This window comes from Bidens hawaiensis, unplaced genomic scaffold (assembly GCF_021521415.1).
Source record: "Bidens hawaiensis isolate Kalapana, Puna unplaced genomic scaffold, B.hawaiensis_p1.1 tig00004020_1, whole genome shotgun sequence".
NCBI classification, from domain to species: domain Eukaryota; kingdom Viridiplantae; phylum Streptophyta; class Magnoliopsida; order Asterales; family Asteraceae; genus Bidens; species Bidens hawaiensis.
The window spans coordinates 929,270-949,422 of NW_027491236.1; the positions used below are offsets into that span (position 1 = coordinate 929,270).

Genomic DNA, 20,153 nt, shown 5'->3' on the forward strand with positions numbered 1-20,153 from the left:
CATATAAAAATGGAAAATTACATATGTCTGGGACTTTATAATCTTGGGAAACGGCTAAATATTTTTGTAGAAAATTATATTATTAAAATGTATGTTGGGACTTCATTAACTTGTTCATTTAAAGAAAATTGTATTATTTAAAAAAAAAGTTCACATTTCTTACACAACATTAAATCCAAATGAAAAATATTTCTCTCCCGAGCGAGAATTTTCATGGCATGTAGGCGAGAAATTATGGTTTATTCTCGCCCAAATGATAATATGACAGAAAATTAAAAAGAAAATGTCCATGTTCATATTAGTAAAAGTTATTGGTCAAATATCCACATCCTTAATTTTCCCTAAACTATCATACATTTATACTGGCCGTACAAAGTCTCAAACACACACACAATCGAAAAAGGTGCCACAACATTAGTACAATTCTATGATAAATTCCTGTGACAGTTTAATCATTGTTACATTGTACCTAATATAAGCTAGCCTATAAAAACAATGAAAAACAACTTTTTAAAAGCTAATATGCATACAAAATGAGTGTGTATTTCTCACATTGCTAGCAAATACGACAACAATAAAACTAAAAATCCAACCGATCTACTCCACTATTTGTGATTTGTTTCGAAATTTTTAGTCTATTGATACACATAATATCCACATATGATACACATAATAATGTTATAAAAATAATGAAACTGAATAATAAGACATGTTCCACATTCAGCGATCCTGTCCGTTAAACAAGGATCTATCCATGACCATGACCTCCTCACATTCCTAAAACCTTCATATTTATAAACAATATTACATGAATTAACCATAATATATAACTCCTAGTTAGAAAAAAACTTAATATTAAGTTACCTTAAATCACCATATATACAACCAAACCCACCCCTCTAATTCCCCTTAAACACCCATGAAAATGTCCACCCTTTTGCTAATTCTTTCACTCATCGCCGTCACCTTCGAAACAACCGTCTTCGCGGCCACTAGTTACAATGTTAACAAACTAGGAGCAAAAGCGGACGGTAAAACCGACTCAACAAAGGCGTTTATGTCCGCATGGTCACGTGCATGCGGCTCGGTGAAGGCGGCAACCGTGTACGTTCCTAAAGGAAGGTACATGGTTGGCGGGATGGAGTTTTCGGGTCCGTGTAAGAATAATGAGATCACGGTTCGTATTGACGGGACCCTAGTGGCTCCTGGGAACTATAATGTTGTGGGTAAAGGTCAGTATTGGCTAAGGTTTCAGCATGTTGATGGGGTGGCGGTGGTGGGTGGGGTGATGGATGCACAAGGTGCCGGTTTGTGGGCGTGTAAGATGTCACGTTCGAGAAACTGTCCGGATGGAGCCACGGTATGGTTTAATTAATGTTAACCTGTTTTGATAATGTAATAAATAACTGTTACATTTGTCAAGAAAACATTTTTTTAAGGTGTGTATAGGTGGTTTTTAAATTGTTTGTTTTTTAATTAGGGTGTTTATATACAGTTTAAGTTCATTTTATGATTTGTTTTTAATGGTTTATAGTGTTTGGCTCACGGTTTGCACCGAATATATGTTTAATAAATATATTAAATTTCTATTCTTCATTTTAGGAATATTAAGTTATATATCTATTATAGTAATGAATATTTTTTTAATCCAAAACTGAACAGCTAAACCATGATATGAAATTATGAATCGTTAAAGCGTTAAAAACCGCCGTTTTGTTTTATCTTTTCAGAAACTATAGTAAGTGATTCGACTCAACCTTTTCAAAATATCATACCATGAACTCATGAACATGATCACCAATAACTTGTGTAAGTTTGTTTGTCCACGTAACGAACTACCTAGTTCTATGAAGCTAGAACACTACATAAAATGGACAAAGCTGTAGATCAAAATTTTTAAAAAAATTAACATATTGCTGGGTTTAAAATAAAATATCTTTTCGTCTAAAATTAACCAAAAATGCATATGGCAATATTTAGATTTAGAAAATGAATATATAAATATTACATATAAATCAAAATCATATTACATGTTAACGAAATATTGGGTAGGAGAAAAGAAATAATTTAACTTTTTTTTTTCCTGAATTCAGTTTCGCTTGTCCGGGATTTCAGAAACCACGTAGTATTACAATCTGCGACAAGAAAAAACATATATTAATATTTTATGCAATCTATGTAATTTTATAACATATATTGAGAATCTGATCATGCATTTTGCACGTGCAGACTTTAGCAATTTTCAACTCAAAAAATGTAAAAGTGTACGGACTGACTTCAGTAAACAGCCAAATGTTTCACATCGTGGTGAACGGTTGTGATGACGTGAAGATGGTGGACGTGAACGTGCAAGCGCCGTCAGACAGTCCCAACACTGACGGCATCCATGTCCAGTTATCCACCGGAGTCACAATATTAAACTCCAAAATCAGCACCGGTGATGATTGTGTATCCATCGGTCCCGGTGCGACCAATCTATGGATCGAAAATGTCGGGTGTGGACCCGGTCATGGCATCAGGTATCAACCTAAATCATAAAACCCGATACATAATCGTCCAACTTTGTGTATTTGAATCAGCTGGTTACTGACCGCCTCGAATTGTTAAACGGGATTCAATTTATATATATTTTTTCAAAGATACGGTTTAGTAATCTATTTACTATAGTATATCAAACTATTTTTGTTGCTTAAAGTTTCATACTTTATTAATAATATAAATCCATAAAAAAATATTGTAATGTTACATATTAATTTTAAAATCCTTAAATGTTATACGAATTTATTTTTTAAAAATGTTTATTACGTAATTCAGATTTTGAAATCGATCTGACTAGTGAACCATAATTTATGAAAGCTTCTTTGTTTCCAATCTTTGTGAAAGTAAATAATAGTTTGTTAATGGAATGTATGTTTACACTTTACAGCATTGGAAGTTTAGGCAAAGATTTGAATGAAGAAGGTGTGAAGAACGTGACTGTCAAAAAGGTTAACTTTAAGGACACGGATAACGGTTTAAGGATCAAGTCTTGGGCGCGACCAAGCCATGGATTTGTTGACGGTGTTTTGTTTGAGAGTGCGAACATGACCAACGTGCAAAACCCGATTCTTATCGACCAAAATTACTGTCCTAGTCACAAGAACTGCCCCAATCAGGTTCGTTTTTCAATTATTCTTTAATCATGTTTATATCCTAGTTCTTAAAAAGTGCTATGCTATAAGTGTTTGGGATGTAACTAGCCGAGCTTGAACCAGAGTCCGAATGCCCGTTTAAAGTACGAGAACTCGAGCTCAAGCTTGAGTCGAGAGTAGTTTTTCAACATCAATCTCGACTAAGGGTTAACTCTAGCTAGTCATTTATTATATACTAATAACTAGTGTCTATTTTTGTAAAATACTATCATATATTAATTTTTATACATAAATAACATATAGTATTTAATTATTTTTATGAACAATTATTTAATTATTTTTATCATGGGTTTTTGAATAATAATTCTTATATAAATATATATTTAATATATCCATAAGTGAAGCATGGGATTATTTACTAAACAAGCTTACTTTTGTTCTTTTAAGGTTAAGTTCGACTTGGCTCTAATTTTAACCAGCCGAGCTTGGGTAGCTATGAGCAGCTTGACTCATTTAAGCCTCTACTTTTTGTTACTTATTACATTTCTCCTTTCAACTTGTCACATAATTAACATTCCTTGTTTAATACCAAAGACAAAAAGAAAATTATTCATTTAATATTTTCAACCGGTGCAATGAAGTGACAATTTTAGCTCTATAAAAAAATTAAAATTTTGTAATTGATGGTTGCAGGTTTCCGGCGTGAAAATTAGCAATGTGAGGTATCAAGACGTCCATGGGACATCGGCAACGGAAGTGGCGGTGAAGTTTGATTGCAGCAAAAAGTATCCATGTGAGGACATAACAATGCAAGATGTGAATTTGAGCTTCAAAAAAGAGGTTCCGGCATCCGCATATTGTGTTAACGTCGGAGGAAAAACGTCCGGTGTGATGAAACCAACAGGTTGTTTTTAGGATGAGTGAGTTGTCAGAGGCTGTGGCCGGAAAATTATAGTTGAATCGCCCGGCTTTGCACTTTGAGATTTTGATCATTTAGTGGTAGGGTTTTTTGGAGGTGAGATGTGACAATTTGAGATTTTTGTATATTTTTTAGTTTAACGTTTAGTTTATTTATTTAACTGATTAAAAGTAAAAACTATATACCCTTCTTTAGGGTGCATGGGGCACATTCGTATAATCTTCATTGAGTACTTTGGGAACACGGTCTAACATGCTTCAGGTAATGAATTCGGGTAGCAAATGTGGTTCGTGAACCCGAAGATGATGTCGAATAACTAAAGCAATTTGGGCATTTTGGATTAAAGTTAGGAGTGTTTTAGATGCTTTTTGGTAAAAATGAGGTGGTACTATCTTAATGGTTGGTAATTTGAATACTCTAAATACTTTTAAGAGTATCATTTGCACCCGTACACAATGGACATGACTTGGGATATGATGAAACAGAACGAGTTTGTATTTGGGTACCAAAACGCGCAACCGCCCCGCTCCCTTTTGTATTGAAAGAATTCGGATGGGTGGTGATTTCTTCTGGTGATTTGAAATCATTTCCAGCACTTTCTTAATATCATATTACTATTATTATTACCAAATTGTTTTATGTTATATTATTATTATTATTATTATTATTATTATTATTAATCTGAACATTAAGATTATAATTATTAGCATTATCATTATCGTAGTTACTATATTATTTTACTAGTTTTAGAGCCCGCGTCACATACGGGATAATTCAAATTATAAAATTACGAGTAAAACAAATAATTACATTGCGTATATGAAAAAAAAATGTATTACATCTATGCTTGTACCTATACAATGCGTACATAAATTGATTTTATTTATATCACAAAATGATTTTTTTAAATGAACTTAATAAAAAAAATGTCCGTGCAAAACGTACCCGAGAATGCTTCTTTCTATTGAAAAATTCATTCTCAGTGCCATATATGTATAATTGAAAGACTTTTAGTTATAAACCAATTTCGAAAATAAAGCTTCTCATACGATAGTAGTTCTAATCACTCAGCCTAAACACAAAAGGAGCGTTACCTTTATTGATATATTTATCAATTTACCACTCTTCAAAGGAAAGTAGAATATTAAATTGTAACAATGGATGTTCTTCAAGAGCTATGTTTTTCTGAGCTACACCATGAAAAATATTTTGATAAGTTTCAGAGGGCTTCTCGACTTTGTCATAATGACAACATAAAAAATAACATGTTAACCCATTCAATTTTATGAATATTTTGTTTCATTAAAGCATAATTTTGCATGACATGCTTCCCATACAACGTTCTGATCACCATTGAAGGAAAAAATAATGTTGACATAAATATTTCAAATTTGATAAAAGTTAGAAGCATTGATAGGCATGGGGGTGACATGTCAAAAATGTTTGCAATCTTTTCTTATATTTTAATAGTAGAGGGAAAAATAGTGAGTTTGTCAAATCCCGAACCTTTTGATTATTTCAAAAAATGCTCTAAAAAAATAAATTTGAAACCCGAATTTAAAATTCTAACTTTCATACTTTTGACATTTTTAACTCAACACTTTGAACCCATAACAAATTTGACGATAAATTTATTTTGCATTCTCAAACTTTTAAAAATACTAAAAATTTTCATTTTTGACCTGTAACAAATTTTGACCTAAATGCAGTTAACTTGTACCAAACAATCTATTTACCAACTTTTGACCCATAAAATCAAATTTAAGTTCCACAAAAAATCCGAAATTATTTTCATTTGAGAAACATGATTTGTTGTTGATTTTTGAAATTCACCGAGTATTTTGAAATATTTAGTAAAATAATATGTTAATATTTATATTGACAAAAATATATAGATATTATATAAATATAGTGTAAAAGGAAAGTGAATCATTATTGATTTATTACATATATTATGGTATATTAGTTTTGAAGGGAAAAAATTATGAGAATTAACAAAAACATTACAAGTGTTTACATTTATTTTACTTTATTAGAATAGATAGATTATTATAATAATATTATTAGTTATTATTCGTATATTTTAATTTGTAATTGCTATTATTATAATATTATTGTCATTCCATTATTATTAAACAAGACTTTATTTATTTAAAATTGGAAAATGGATTTGGAATAGGTGTGATGAGAGGGAACGCGTTTTTACGGTTTTGGGATGAGGACGGAAAGTGAAGCGCTAATGTAGAAAATAGAGAGCTGTAACTTGTAAGATGAGTTGGATGGGAGGTATGCATTCACTCTAACCTGCCATTTATAATGAAGGTGCGAAATATGAAATTGTCACGTAGGAAGTGTCTTATATGTATTTGGGAGCTCATTAGGAGCCTAGTTGGCCTAAGGCAAGCCCACCAGTTTGGCTTACTATATATATTAGACGGATGTCCGCGCGACACGGCGGGTGTCCGAACGCAAACCTTGCGAATCACATAACAGTTAAGAGTGTTCATGGTTCAGTTTTAAGCCTTTAAACCTTTTAAATCAGTCATCAATTTGGTTTCACGGTCGATTTTTTTTTTTACTTTCACTCGGTTGGTTGGTTGGTTTCAAAATTTTAAAACCGTAGCTAAAGGTTTGGTTCACGGATTATGCTGAAAACCGGCCATATGAAATCAGACCAAACTTTAATTTGTATGCATTTTAATCTCTTTTATTATTTAGTATTTGACAAGTTTTTATAAATATTAGATATAGTTAAGATATAAATAAACAAAGTCTTTTTTAATATAATTAAACATGGCTATTGCAACTTTAAATTAACCTAATTTCAGTATGATTTTTTATAATCTTCGTTCTTGTAATAATTTCGCATCCTAGGTGTTCCATTAATCTTTACCATTTATGTAGCTAAAATTATCATTTTTCCTATTTTGTTATATAAAATAGAGTTAGTAACGATTCGGTTTCAATTTTCAATGATTCAATTTTGGTTTGGACGACGAAAAATCGATACTAATGGTTGGGCTCACAAGTTTAACTAACAAACCATAAAAAACCGACATCGAGCACCCCTACGTAACTTAATAATTTTTTAAAATTGAAAGAAATATAACAATATCATACTCAAATTAAAAAGAATAAAATGCTCGATTTTATGGTGCACATTTTTTTACAAATATGTTAGCGTACAAAAAAATTATGGTCGTTTAAAAATCGTGATGGGAAGTTAGTTTAAGATTAAAATTAAAAACATAATATGATTAAAGATGAGAGGGTAAACTTGTAAGTTAGGTGAATTGTGTTTAAAAGACAAGTTTACCCCTTCTTACACATGTACTTTATGCATTAGCATTTGTAAAACTCTTAAAATTAAGTATCTTAATTTACCCCTGTCTCATTTATTTATACTATATACAATACATAAGTTATGGGCAAATTAAGACACCTCTTTTTTAAGTAATTTATAACTTGTAATGCATAATACACACATTATATAGCATGTAAGATAACGACAAACTTGTCCATTAAAAAATATGACTATAAATAGTTACAACATTACCCCCTCAACTTTAATAAGCTTTTGTAAATTTAAGATATAGTTACAACTTCGTACCTTTATCTTTACCAATGTATTTATTATAAATTTAATTGTTAACCAACTTCCCACCAACGATTTTCCAGCGGCCGTAATTTTTTCATATGTTAATATTCTTTTAAGAAAATTACACCATAAAAATGAGCATTTTATTGTCTTTAATCTGGGTATGGTATTGCTATAGTTTATTCCAATTAAAATTAGGATGTTACGTATGGGTGTTCACAATTCGGTTTTAACAGCTTCTAAGTTAAGCAATAAGTCAAACCGTCGGTTCATATTTTTTCATTGAAAACCGAAACTGAATCGTTACTAATGGTTTGGTTTCACACATTGAGCTTCAATAATAAGTTTACCGACCGGCCCGGTTGTCACACCCCGACCAATGAAGGCGGAAACGTCGAGGCGCGACATGATTGCTCATTGCACAATGACACTATAAAGTTACAATATTTAAACAACTCATTTAAATCCTTATCATCACAAATAACACAACAATTGTTCATACAAAATGCCAATTAGATAGATAAACAAATAAATTGTTCTTTTATTATCTAATATCCTAAAGCCAAGATAATAAGTTTCTTCAAGTAATCCAATCAACGCAGATGAGAGTGGGGGTGGGCCCCCTCTTTCTCCATCTCTCACACACACATTATTATATATGTATGTAAAGGGTTTAAATAAGAATAAAAAGTTTCTTAGAAATTGTAAGAACCAATAGATTTTTGACATTTGGCATTAAAACATATGTTAGAAGAATAATTTTAGAAAACTATTTCGGTTATAATGGTGAAAGAGTAATTCTAGGAAACTATTTCGGTTTTTGGTAACTTCTAATCTCATCCATTAGATGAGTTAATCTAATGGTTAAGACTTATTCTTACCATTCCTAGAAAACAATGTATTCTTACAATAACCCCACCCTATATATATATATATAGAAACAAGATCAAATACATTTTATTCTTAACATGAGAATAGTGAGAACCAATTTGCTGTTATCATTAGGTTTATTTTTATAGGTATTTGATGTTTTTTTTGTTCATATTTGCTAATTTTCGATCATGAGACGTTATAAGTATTTGCTTATATATATTTTGTTGTTATTAGATTTTTTCTTTTGATGTTATAAGTATTTGCTAGTATATGCTGTTATTATTTTGTTCTTGATTTTGATTCTTTTGTTATAACTTTTTAGGTTTTTTTCTTTGTTGTTATAAATCATTATTTATGTAGATTGGTATTGTTTCTTACTTTCTTGTTTTTTTTAGAAATTGGTATTATTTCCTACGTTCTCATTTTAAGATTAAAATGTACATGAACCTTCCCCTATATATATATATATATAGTGGGGCGCCCAAGGGGCTTTAAACCATAGCGAGGCAGGCTTCGAAGCCTCGTGTCCATGACGTGGCACGATGGAGGGGCTTCGGTGCCCCCAACCATAGCGGATAGCCTTAGGGTGAGAGGGTGTGGTGGGGTGGGGGGGGGGGTTATGAGTAAGGATGGGATGGGTTGGGGGGGTAGAGAGGTTTGATACTAGACTGTCGTTATCTAGTTAAAAGTATTAGAATTAGTGTTCCTAATCACCTAAGCAAGCTAGGGTAAGTAGTGTGTCGAACCACGAGGGGTATGTGGTCAGAGTAATGCGAAACTGATTCCTAACATTATGAAGTCAACTATCAACAGTGCTGATCACACTAGCAATTGATTTGGTTATAATATCAAACAAACAACTTAAGCAAGATTCAAACAATAAACAATACAAATCACACCCGGGAATCCAAGTAAGCAATTGACAGTATTCTCATGCAACCTAACAGATTAATTATCCTAAGTCAACTATAGATTGATTAACGAGCTAAACCGTAGGCATCCACAATCGCTAACACACGGCACTGATTATCAAACGGTCCCTACCAGTGTGACTCAACTAAGGGCAATTGCATGCTTTCTTGTAATTAACTAGTCAACTCAACCCTACGAGCAATTATTATAGCAACCGACAAACTAATCGTTCTGATCGACAAAACCTAAACCGACTGAATGCGCTGACATACTAAACATCAATACTCATAGATTAACCAAAAGATAATTACAATTAGTTGTCCTAGTACATGAGAAAATAACTGAAAGATTACAAACTGTACATCCCGGGTATGACTCGAAAGGATTAGCCGCGATTCGTCATCTCTCGGTCTTCAATCTTGATGTTATAGATCATGTAGGTGAAGTAGAGATGATTGGAATTGATGGTTTTCTCCTTTTCTACTCTCAAAATGGCTTTGGTAACTGCCTCCAGAGACCCCCTCTTCTCAAACACTAACTTTTACTTATATAGGGTTTTTGTTTATTTAAAATGCTAATGCTGTGGTTTTATTTTGGCTCAGCATGTGATACTCTAGTTTCAACAAATGGTACTCTACTTAGCAAATTGTACTCTAACTTTAGAGTATGATACTCTAATTCAACAAACCATACTTTAAAAACTTCTGATTGTACGCTCCTCTTATGCTCAGCATATGATATTCTATTTTCAGCAAATGATATACTAAACCAACTTTTACCCAGATTCTCTAGTTTTGATCATACACTATCAAACATCATCCCGGGTCTTCATTCCGTACTCGTACAGGTCCATATTAACTGCTTTAATCACATGTGACCTGAAATATAACAAACACGTATGAAGTACCAAAGTTCATGAAATAAACAACTAAAACAAGTAAAATAAACACATGAACTATGTACAAATTGACCGAACATCAAGGTTATGGAACCAGGTGGGTTGGGCTGGTAGTTAGGCGAGTGTGGAAGAAGCCGGGGTGGGTTGGGGGGTGGGGGCCACATGTGAGTGTGTTGGAGAGGGGGAGTGGGGTAGGGAAGTGAGGCCTATGTGGTGTGTGTAAGTTTTATTGGTGGGGGTGGGTAAAGTGGGGACCACACTTCTGTAGGTTCAGAGCCCTCCTCCCCCCTCTCTCATTTCGGGTTGATATGAGTTCATTTATATATTATATTAGATATAAATATTTAAATGAACCATTTATTAAAAAAAAACAAATAAAAGCAATTGATAAATATCGGGAAAAAAGTTTACTAATTTATACTTTTAATGAAGAGTATGGATTCAAATACTTTATTTAACAGCAATGCTTACTTCTTTTATTTACATAATTCCACCCCTTGCTTGGGTTTAAACCCAAGACTGACTAAGAGCCAAGAACCTATACCAAGTGGGCTAACCCTACATTGACAACTTAATTTGCGTGCTTCTTTTGCTAATTACAAAACTAATTTGCAACAACAACAACAACAGCAATAATAATAATAATAATAATAATAATAATTATTCTTGAATAAAAGAAGGTGTGAGTTTTAACCCGATTGACCAGTCTGGCTCATTTGATCCTTTAAGTTAAAAAACGAAGACAATTGTTAATTGTTGTATGTTTTTACCATGACTATAAGAATGGCCATGAAGGGAAATGCAAAAAGTTAATCACATGAAATTTATTAGGGTTGACCATAATACTATCCCACCCCCCATAATAATAATAATAATAATAATAATAATAATAATAATCTCATGGATCGGATCGGATCCGAAATCAAAGAAAGCCCACCCACGTAACCTAACCTAACAATAATAACTGTGAATGTTGAAACCCATTTTCTTTCGCACATATATCTTCCCAATCTCAAATATGGAGGCGGAGAAACGGTTGAAGAAGGATGATGATGGAGGAGATGGCGACCCGAGAAGAGTTTCGGCAATAGCGGTTGTTGCAAGCAGAGTTCCAAAATCCCAAGTAGCACGTTGCAGGGGGGTGTGCAGAGCATGGAGACGGGCTCTATCGACAGCTAAGTTTAACCGGGATCACCTCCGGAACTGCCCATTAACCATCGACAACTATCAAGTTGCCGTAAGTGGATGCGATCTGGTCAAGACGTTTTCCTTCAACGAAGCCATCCCACCACCCGATTCCAATTCCAATTCCGATTCCGATTCCGATTCCGATTCCTACCCTGTGTCTAATAGCTTACCCGAGTTATGTGTTATAGCAAGCTTGGATGGATTGGTGCTTGCAACCTTTGCAAATAAGGGTTATGGTACGTTCATATTTGTGAATCCAGTCATGCACAAGGTCGCGTATTCCCGACCTCTTTACGATAATAACTGTGAATGTTTCATGTTTTCTCTTTACGATCCTGTCGGTCTCTACTATTCTGATGATGATAATGATTACAATGTTGTATGTTTTAGTCGTTATTTTGGTACTGGTCCTTGGCTAGCTTTTGTCTATTCTCGCAACCAAGATTATTGGAAATGCATTGACCCCCCCCTCTTCAGTGACACTCAAGACCCACTCTTCTCCCCCTTTGACAACATCAATGAGCTGCCTCCTGCTTGCATTTGGGTTTCCCCTATTTCCTGGGGCCGAGGCCTTTATTTCCAAGCCTATACTCAGGAACGCCCTATCCGGATTATACGTTTTGATACCAACACCCAACTGTTTAAGGAAATTCCGCCCCCTCCTCTTCGGTTTCATGAAAATGAAAGCCAAGAGACTTTCTTTGCTGCAACTTTACTTGTTCTTGATGGAAGCCTTCACCTGAATGTATCCTATACAGTAGGTGATGATGGTTTGGACCGTCGGGCAGAAATGTGGAAGATGAACAAGGATGGTGATGATCACTGGGTGAAGCTCGTGGACCGCTGTCCAGCGCCTCCGCGCCGTATATGCACAAGTTCTAACGGCGATTGGCTTGCAGTTTTGGACGAGCTTGATAATTCGTTTAAAAAAGTGCACACGGAGGACTTCAAAGCACATTATCGCCATCTTTTGCCTCCATCTCTCAAGTATCAATATAGTAGAGTGATATTTACCCCGACTTTTGTGGATCCCTGTATGCAAGAAAAGAGATCGAGTCATTGGTGGTGAACTGTTTCCTTTCCTTTCCTTGTTTTCGTTCGTTTGCTGTTTTATCAATCTTTACCTAATCATGCTTGCTTCTTATTTATTATGGACATCACTCTGCTGTAATTTTGCATTATTAAATTAAAGCTTGGTCAATGGTTTCTTATCATGGCTGATTGATACCGAACCAAACGGGATATTTGTTCATTTATATTGTTGGGTTCTTACACCAAGCTACCTACCTAGTGCTTGTATGCTAAACCATACCCATTAGTTCTGCAGCATTTTGATTTTTTGATGATGCTGTTCCGAATGCTGCACAGAAGAGGGCGACCCTCTTCAAAAGTTTCTTATACTTATGCAAAATTAATGAAACACAAAAACACTTTATATTTTTTTTTTGAGAGATCAGGAAAGATTGTTTCTGCTTGTATGACTAAACCATGATATCCGTCCATATTCTGTTTGTTTTAGGCAAAACATATCGTGATCAGTAAAATAGGTAAAACACAACATGACACGTGTATTCTTAAACAAACACTAGCATGGGCATGTACAATAAACAGGTTACACAACACGCCACGCCATGTTTAACCCATTTAACCAAATCAAAGATAATAATCATTTCGGTACCATAAATAACACAATACAATCCGTTTAAAACACACCCTCACATTATGACCTTTTTTCTTTTGTTACAAATATACATACAATAATCAAACTTCAAAATCATCACGTGATGAGTTAACATGAAATGAAAATTAATCGGCTGAAAACTAGTCACTAATGTATATTGTTCATCAACTGGATCCCAACAGACTTTCAACAGATATGAATCAAATCCACTGCTTCAAGAAACAAGCATCCATGTACAGTTTGACTTTTAGTCAAACTCTTGTTAATATATATGTATGCCACTATATCCAATGGCTAAAAATAAAACCACGAATTCAAGTGATTACTTTTATTCTTTTCTTGTAGCGCGTAGCCGAGACCAATAACCTGCAAATTCTATGACAAAAGCCTTCTTTTCTTCCTCATGCATGCTTTCGTTGGCACATGAGCTCAATATCTAGAAGCTTCCACAAAGGAGCTAAATTACCATACGAGCAGTGCCTTTTTACATAACCGAGTTCCATGGCCCTGCACTCGGCCCCCATCTTGGTGCAAGCAGTTGTAGGGCCCACGAATGCATTGAATAACACACATGCCATATACCAAATTCTTGCTTCTTTAAACCGATAGTGTTTTCGTTTTTTAGCTTCTGATGAAACGTCCTCCTCATGAACGTACGTACCATTAGTGGGTCGGGTTGAAAATTAGCCCAGGCTTCAGCAAGTTTTTCGGATAGTCTTATCATAAAGATGGAATCTTGAAGATGGGTCTTGTGAAATGATATCGGGTATGGTTAGAGATAGAGACTGGAAACATTCGGGGTTGTTTTCTTTATCGATAAAGATCTTTGAACCAAAAGTTTGACACACACTCTTGACCAAGAAGATCGCATGTTTGGTACACCACACGAGCATCCAGGTGATTCCATATGCAATCAATTACCTGCATTAAGAGAAACGATTTTGACAGTCAAGCAGAGCTGGCAAAACTGCCACATCGGGTAGCCCGTCAAAGCAGGTCAGGCTGCAGGTGTCTTTTCTTTCTAAAGTTTATTTTTTATTCATGATCTTATAGATATGCTGATTTTTTATTAACTTATGTATAGATGGAAACAGCTAGCTTCAACACTGGAACTAGATACTATATTATGGCAGTAACTCCAACAAGGCTCTATTCTTTTACGGGTATCGGATCTCCAGAGGTAATTTATTTGTCATTATGGCTCATGCTATTCTTCTTTACTGGTATTGTTGATTGCATAATTTAAATATTTTGTATTTTCAACTTAGGCTGTCTTTGCCAGTTATGTAGACCGCGCAGTGCAATTTTTATGGAGCTTCCTGGAGATATTCCAAATAGGCAAGTGCTTTATATACTTCATAGTTTTTATATTGAAGTATATATTAATAGTTAATAAATTATCTTTTAGTGAGCTGCATTAAACAAAGAAGAGCAGTGCATTTTGCTTGGCTTTCTGGAGCTGGTATCTATCATGGTGGTCTGAATTTTGGGGCACAAAACAGGTCCAGAGTTAGTTAAATTATTCTTTATGATTATCTGATTATTCATTTATATGAAATTATCCAATAAAATTGTTTTGTTGAGATCATAAGATCGTCAAACGGGGCTGTGAGTTTTGTGGAGAATAAAGCTCTTTTGGATTATTCAAAATTAGGTGATGGCGGTGAAGTGGTTAAACCTAGTTCTATTGCACTCTCAGAGTTTCACTTATTGCTTCTAATTGGAAACAGAGTGAAGGTGCAAATGAATACTTGCCTCTAATATTAAACATTTTGCAATTTATATTTTACATCCCATTAATATCTGCATCATTTAGGTTGTAAATAGAATCAGTGAGCAAATTGTGGAAGAGCTTTATTTTGACCAAACATCTGAGTCGGCATCAAAGGGGATAATTGGCTTATCCATTGATGCATCTGCTGGCTTGTTATTTTCTGATCCTTACCAGAGAGACCAAGTATATTTATTTAGAACAGGTGCTGCCAGTTATTTTCTTGTTAATGTTTATAATATTATATAGTTTATATTGATTTACAGTATTATTGGCTCAAGTGGTTTGTGTATTGCAGGCTGAAACTGCCTTTTCAGCAGGGGACTTCTTTAAAGCAGCATCTTTCTTTGCTAAAGTGAGTGATTATTTTTATTATTATTATTTTTTCTTTTTGATTTTTTCTTACTTCATGTTTTAGTTAAACAAGTAACTTTTGCAGATTAACTATGCATTATCATTTGAAGAAATCACATTGAAGTTTATAAGGCATAGGTGAACAGGTATATACAGTTCTGTTTCATTCTATGAGATTTTATATAAATTACGTTAATGCCATCTGCATGACGAACACGCTTCGATAATTTTTTATTGTTTCTTGAAGGATGCGCTAAGGACGTTTTTATTACGGAAGCTTGATAATATTGAGAAAGATGATAAATTTCAAATAATGATGATATCTACATGGGCCACTGAACTGTACCTTGACAAGGTTTATATTAATTTGTTTTATAATTCTTCAACTGCATATTTTCATTTATATATTATTTCAGATCAATAGATTACTGCTGGAAGACGACTCACATGAGAAGCGTAATTCAGAATACCAATCAATTCTTATGGAATTTCGTGCTTTTCTTAGTGACAGTAAAGATGTGTTGGATGAAGCAACTACAATGAAGATACTTGAAAGGTTCGTATCATTTAGTTATTATCATTATTATTAATTTATTTTGCAGTTTGTATAATTCGTGTGTTGATGTATGTTGCAGCTATGGTAGAGTTGATGAATTGGTATATTTTGCTAGTCTAATGGAACAACATGAGATTGTCATTCATCACTACATTCAGGTTTAAAAAAAAAAACTGACTTCATAGTTACTTTCGGGGTTGATTAAAAATGCAGAGTTTTAAACTTCATATTGAGCCAAGAATTAGGCCTGTAAACCAATTGAACGAACATGACTGGGAATGTTAATATTTGTCTGTTTAACTTTAATCGAACAAAAGATCGAACACGGACAGTTAAACGTATGCAGTTTTCTTGGTCATGTTCGTTCATTAACAATATAAATGAACTAACATAGCTGAAAATAGATCATTAGGTTTAAAGGTTTAATAATAAAACTAGACTTAACTGTAAGGATGAGAAACAATGAGAAACAATTCAAAGAAAGGTTTGTTACAAATCTGTTGTTTTATTTGCTTGTGCGGATACAAATATGCTGTTTTATTTGCTTGTGTGAAGTTACTAACTAGATAACATGCAGCAACGCAAGGTTCAATAACTACACAATAATTGATTTACATTACCAACCTCTCGATAGCGCATGGAATATAGTGAAGGAGCAAATCAAATTTCTCAAGGAGTCTGGGAGTAAATTTCTCGTATATTCATGTGAACTAGGAGTGTCGTTTGAGTCTTTTGGTCGGGGTGTTTATGGTATATAGTGATGGAGACACTAGAGTTTATTACGGGTGCCGGTGGTTGTTTTCACGGAAGACCCGCCATTAAAGAAATGGTATGGAATTAACTACCATATATGTATTTGTCAGATTTCTCTAATGTGTAGCTTATGGATTGTTGTAGGTTGAAATCGAGGTTGCACAAGATAACAAACTCAAAATTATTAAAGGTGTTCCAGAAAATGATGGACGTGTAAAAATCAGACTGAGAGATTGATGAAATGTATTAAGTCTTTAGTTATTATTATTATTATTATTATGGCATGTTAATTAACCACTAAACAAAGGATGTGTGAAAGTTGAATTGAGAAGTTGGCGACATGGATTAAGTGTGTAGTCCTTTTTTATTATCATTTATGGCATGTTAAGTTGATGAAATCATCAATTACCAAAGCCAGCGGCCGGATATGATGACACGAAAATGTAGCGAATGATAGTACATGCCCTTTTGTGACAACCAACAGGTGCTAGTGAATATTCCTACTGTTGAGTGAACGTCCATGTTCATTGGTGTTTGGATGTGTTTAACTCTTATGTGAACACTCTCGGTGTTGAGTGAACATTCATGCTTTTGAATGAACATTAATAAGATTTGTAAACCAAGGACCCATTGCATTAGATGCTCTAGTTTGTTCTTAAACCATATGTTGACATTGTTCACCCACATACATGAATGTTCACTCCATAGCAAGAGTGTTCACATAAGAGTTATACACATCCATCCAAACATCCATGCATACATGAATGTTCACTCAACAATAGGAATGCTCACTCAACAACAGGAATGCTCAATCAACAATGTTCACTCATCAGTAGGAACGTTCGTAAACCCTTCCAAACACCCATTTTAGTGAATTAGTCTTTATAAAGGCATGCAACCATTTGTAATTAGAGGCTTGTATTACTCCAAGATTTACTCCTTCCATATTGTAATTAGTCTTTATAAAGGCATGTAACCATTTGTAATTGACATCAAGAATTATTATATTACACCACCTTTATAATTTACTCCTGGGTTTTTCAAGATTCTCTCCAATTTGATCTTAATTCCACTTTTAGGGTTTCAATTTCAAGAAACTAGGTCTTTAATTCATCCCAATTTGTTCAAGTTTTGATTTTTACAAATACCCAGATCAGAATTGTATGCATATGCATGGACGCATGGTATGGTATCTAAATACTTGTGTTTGATCAAGATCCATTGAGAATTTGTGTCTTTAGTGATAAAGGTTTATGCTTTTTAACCTAATTTGTGTTTTTGTGCTACCAATGTAGATGTATTTATTGGAAGATAATTAAGATATTTTAAGTCATCAAGTATTTTAGTATTATTATTATTTTGTGTAGTATATGTCTATCTAGGGCAGTAAACGAACCGGACGTCTGACAAACTGTTTGGCGGGAACTGGGAAGTTCGTTTATGTTTGTTTGTTTGATAATGAGCAGACATGAACAGAGGTCGTGTTCGTTCAATTGTGTTTGTGAGCGTTCGATAAGAATGCTTGTTTATGTTTGTTCGTTAAAGGTTTTTAATACTTTTAATGACTTTTCTAATCTTGTTATGTAGATTTCAGCATAATTTTTAACTATAAAACAAAAGGATATATGAGTAGGTGATTAATTAAATTTAACATATGAATGTTAAAAAAACACAAACACAAACTTGGCAGCCGGACCGAATCGTTGACAATGATCATTCTAGGTTAGCCTAATCAAATAAAAGGTTGTTCATGTTCATTTGTGCTCGTTTGTGAACCGTTCACGAACAACTTCATTTACTTAATGAACGAACACGGGCAAAAAAATTTTGTTTGGTAGCTGTTCTTGAACCGTTCGCCTGTATGATAAAAGCTTAACGGACGAACATGAACAAGGCCTGGTTCGGTTTGGCTTGGTTTGGTTCGTTTACAGCCCTATATCCATCTATGTATCTATCCTTGATACTGGTCATGCACAACTGTATTGACAAGGTTTACAAAACAGATAATGCGTACAAACTGGTGCAATGGGATCATCTGCTAAATTTGGGAAACGTGGGGCCCGTACAGCTGTGTTGATGGACAGGTCAGCAAGTTTTCGTGACAACATGGAAAATCCAATATTATCTTCACTTCCAAGTATGTCAAGAAGTACTGTAAATGTAAGTCAAGAGGATGTAACTAGTTTTTTACAATGCTTGCGGTTTGACCTAAAGTCAATGGCTGCTGAATACAAGTGTAATCGCTTTGGAGATTATAAACAACTTGCAAATGCTGCACTTTGTGCACCGGATGAGCCACCGTCTGGTTTGTTTAAAAGCAAGCTGCCTTTTTATTCCCCTGAGGATCTTAAACGACTTAAGGTCGGTCTTCGCGAGTCAACTATTAAAGCCAGGTAATTTTTATAAAAAGTTTGTTTCTTTTCTTGTATAAGATTCAGTTCATAACAATCTTTCACTTTTCAGGGAGAGAGTGAAGGTTTTTAGTGATGTATTGCCAGTGATCAACAAATGTTTTCCAAGTATACCCTCGAGGAAACGATCTCGACCCGATGCTTTTTCTGGTAGCCAAACCTTTGAGCCGAAGGTTGAAGAGAGGGGTAAAAATGTCATTCCCAACAAACGAACCAGAACGTCTATGGTAGATCAAAGGGTTTGTATAATTGTATCTTATCCGTTAATCACATATTTAAAACTTAAATTGTGATCAAGACTATATCTTATGTAGAAAAGATGCAATTCAGGGTCTGGATGGAACATTGGCAATGAAGAAAAAACGGACGGTTATAAAAGCCACCATGTACGAGCTCAGTGTTGGCGAAACCGGTGCATTCAAGGAGTCTTGCTGGTTCAAGGTCTACGTTAAATGATGAGTTCAGGTAATATGTTTTGTGATTATTGGTTATGCTTAACGTTGACTTTTTAATTAAACGTCAATATTTTGATGTAGGTCAGGAGCTGCAAATGGCAAGTATGCGTTCTTCCATCCCGAGGCCCGAGCAGGATAACACATCAGTTCTGCATGACAAACGAGATCAAACTACGACAAATGTCAGACCTTTTAACAAGTATGTGGCTCATTTCTACCACAACTTTTAGCCCAAAACTTGTTAAAATGACGAAAATGCCCTTAAAATTTTAAGGAAGACAAAAGTTACCTTTGATGAGGTGTCGGCATATTCTAGGTTAAACTTGTATTTTCGATGAAGTTAAAAAGGCATTTTTGTCATTTTGCGTGGTTATGGCCTGCATTGGTATCAATGAAACGAAAGACATACTTGGGTGAAATGACAAAAATGCCCTTACGAGTTTGAAAAGACAAAAGTACCTTTGATGATTGTCAACATGTTATAGGTTACCCCTATTGTATTTAGAAAACAATTGAGGTCATTTTTGTCATTATGCATGTTTTTAGCCAGATTCGGTAATGATAAAAAACAGATACATAAATCGGGTGGCCTATAAAGCAGTTTCAATATCATGTTAATCAGGGACAATGTTCGCCAAGACTTGATTTCTGGT

At 34.3% G+C, this 20,153-nt stretch overlaps 1 protein-coding gene and 1 pseudogene across 1 annotated transcript; both read left to right on the forward strand.

The window, feature by feature from the left end:
- Positions 1 to 919: 919 nt before the first annotated feature.
- Positions 920 to 4,046, forward strand: LOC143625094 (polygalacturonase-like). The gene is made up of 4 exons (XM_077095548.1): positions 920 to 1,360; positions 2,230 to 2,519; positions 2,927 to 3,155; positions 3,825 to 4,046. The coding sequence occupies exons 1-4, from the start codon at positions 920 to 922 to the stop codon at positions 4,044 to 4,046; spliced, it is 1,182 nt and encodes a 393-aa protein (XP_076951663.1).
- A 10,061-nt stretch (positions 4,047 to 14,107) lies between these two features.
- LOC143625157 (vacuolar sorting protein 18-like) lies at positions 14,108 to 16,871 on the forward strand (annotated as a pseudogene).
- The last annotated feature ends 3,282 nt before the right edge of the window (positions 16,872 to 20,153 follow it).

What these genes read in the sequence shown, in the direction of transcription:
- LOC143625094 (XM_077095548.1), top strand. Translation starts at nt 920, where the DNA reads ATGAAAATGTCCACCCTTTTGCTAATTCTTTCACTCATCGCCGTCACC. An exon ending in ACTGTCCGGATGGAGCCACG is followed by an intron (nt 1,361 to 2,229) that starts GTATGGTTTAAT and finishes TTGCACGTGCAG; the next exon opens with ACTTTAGCAATTTTCAACTC. An exon ending in GGACCCGGTCATGGCATCAG is followed by an intron (nt 2,520 to 2,926) that starts GTATCAACCTAA and finishes TACACTTTACAG; the next exon opens with CATTGGAAGTTTAGGCAAAG.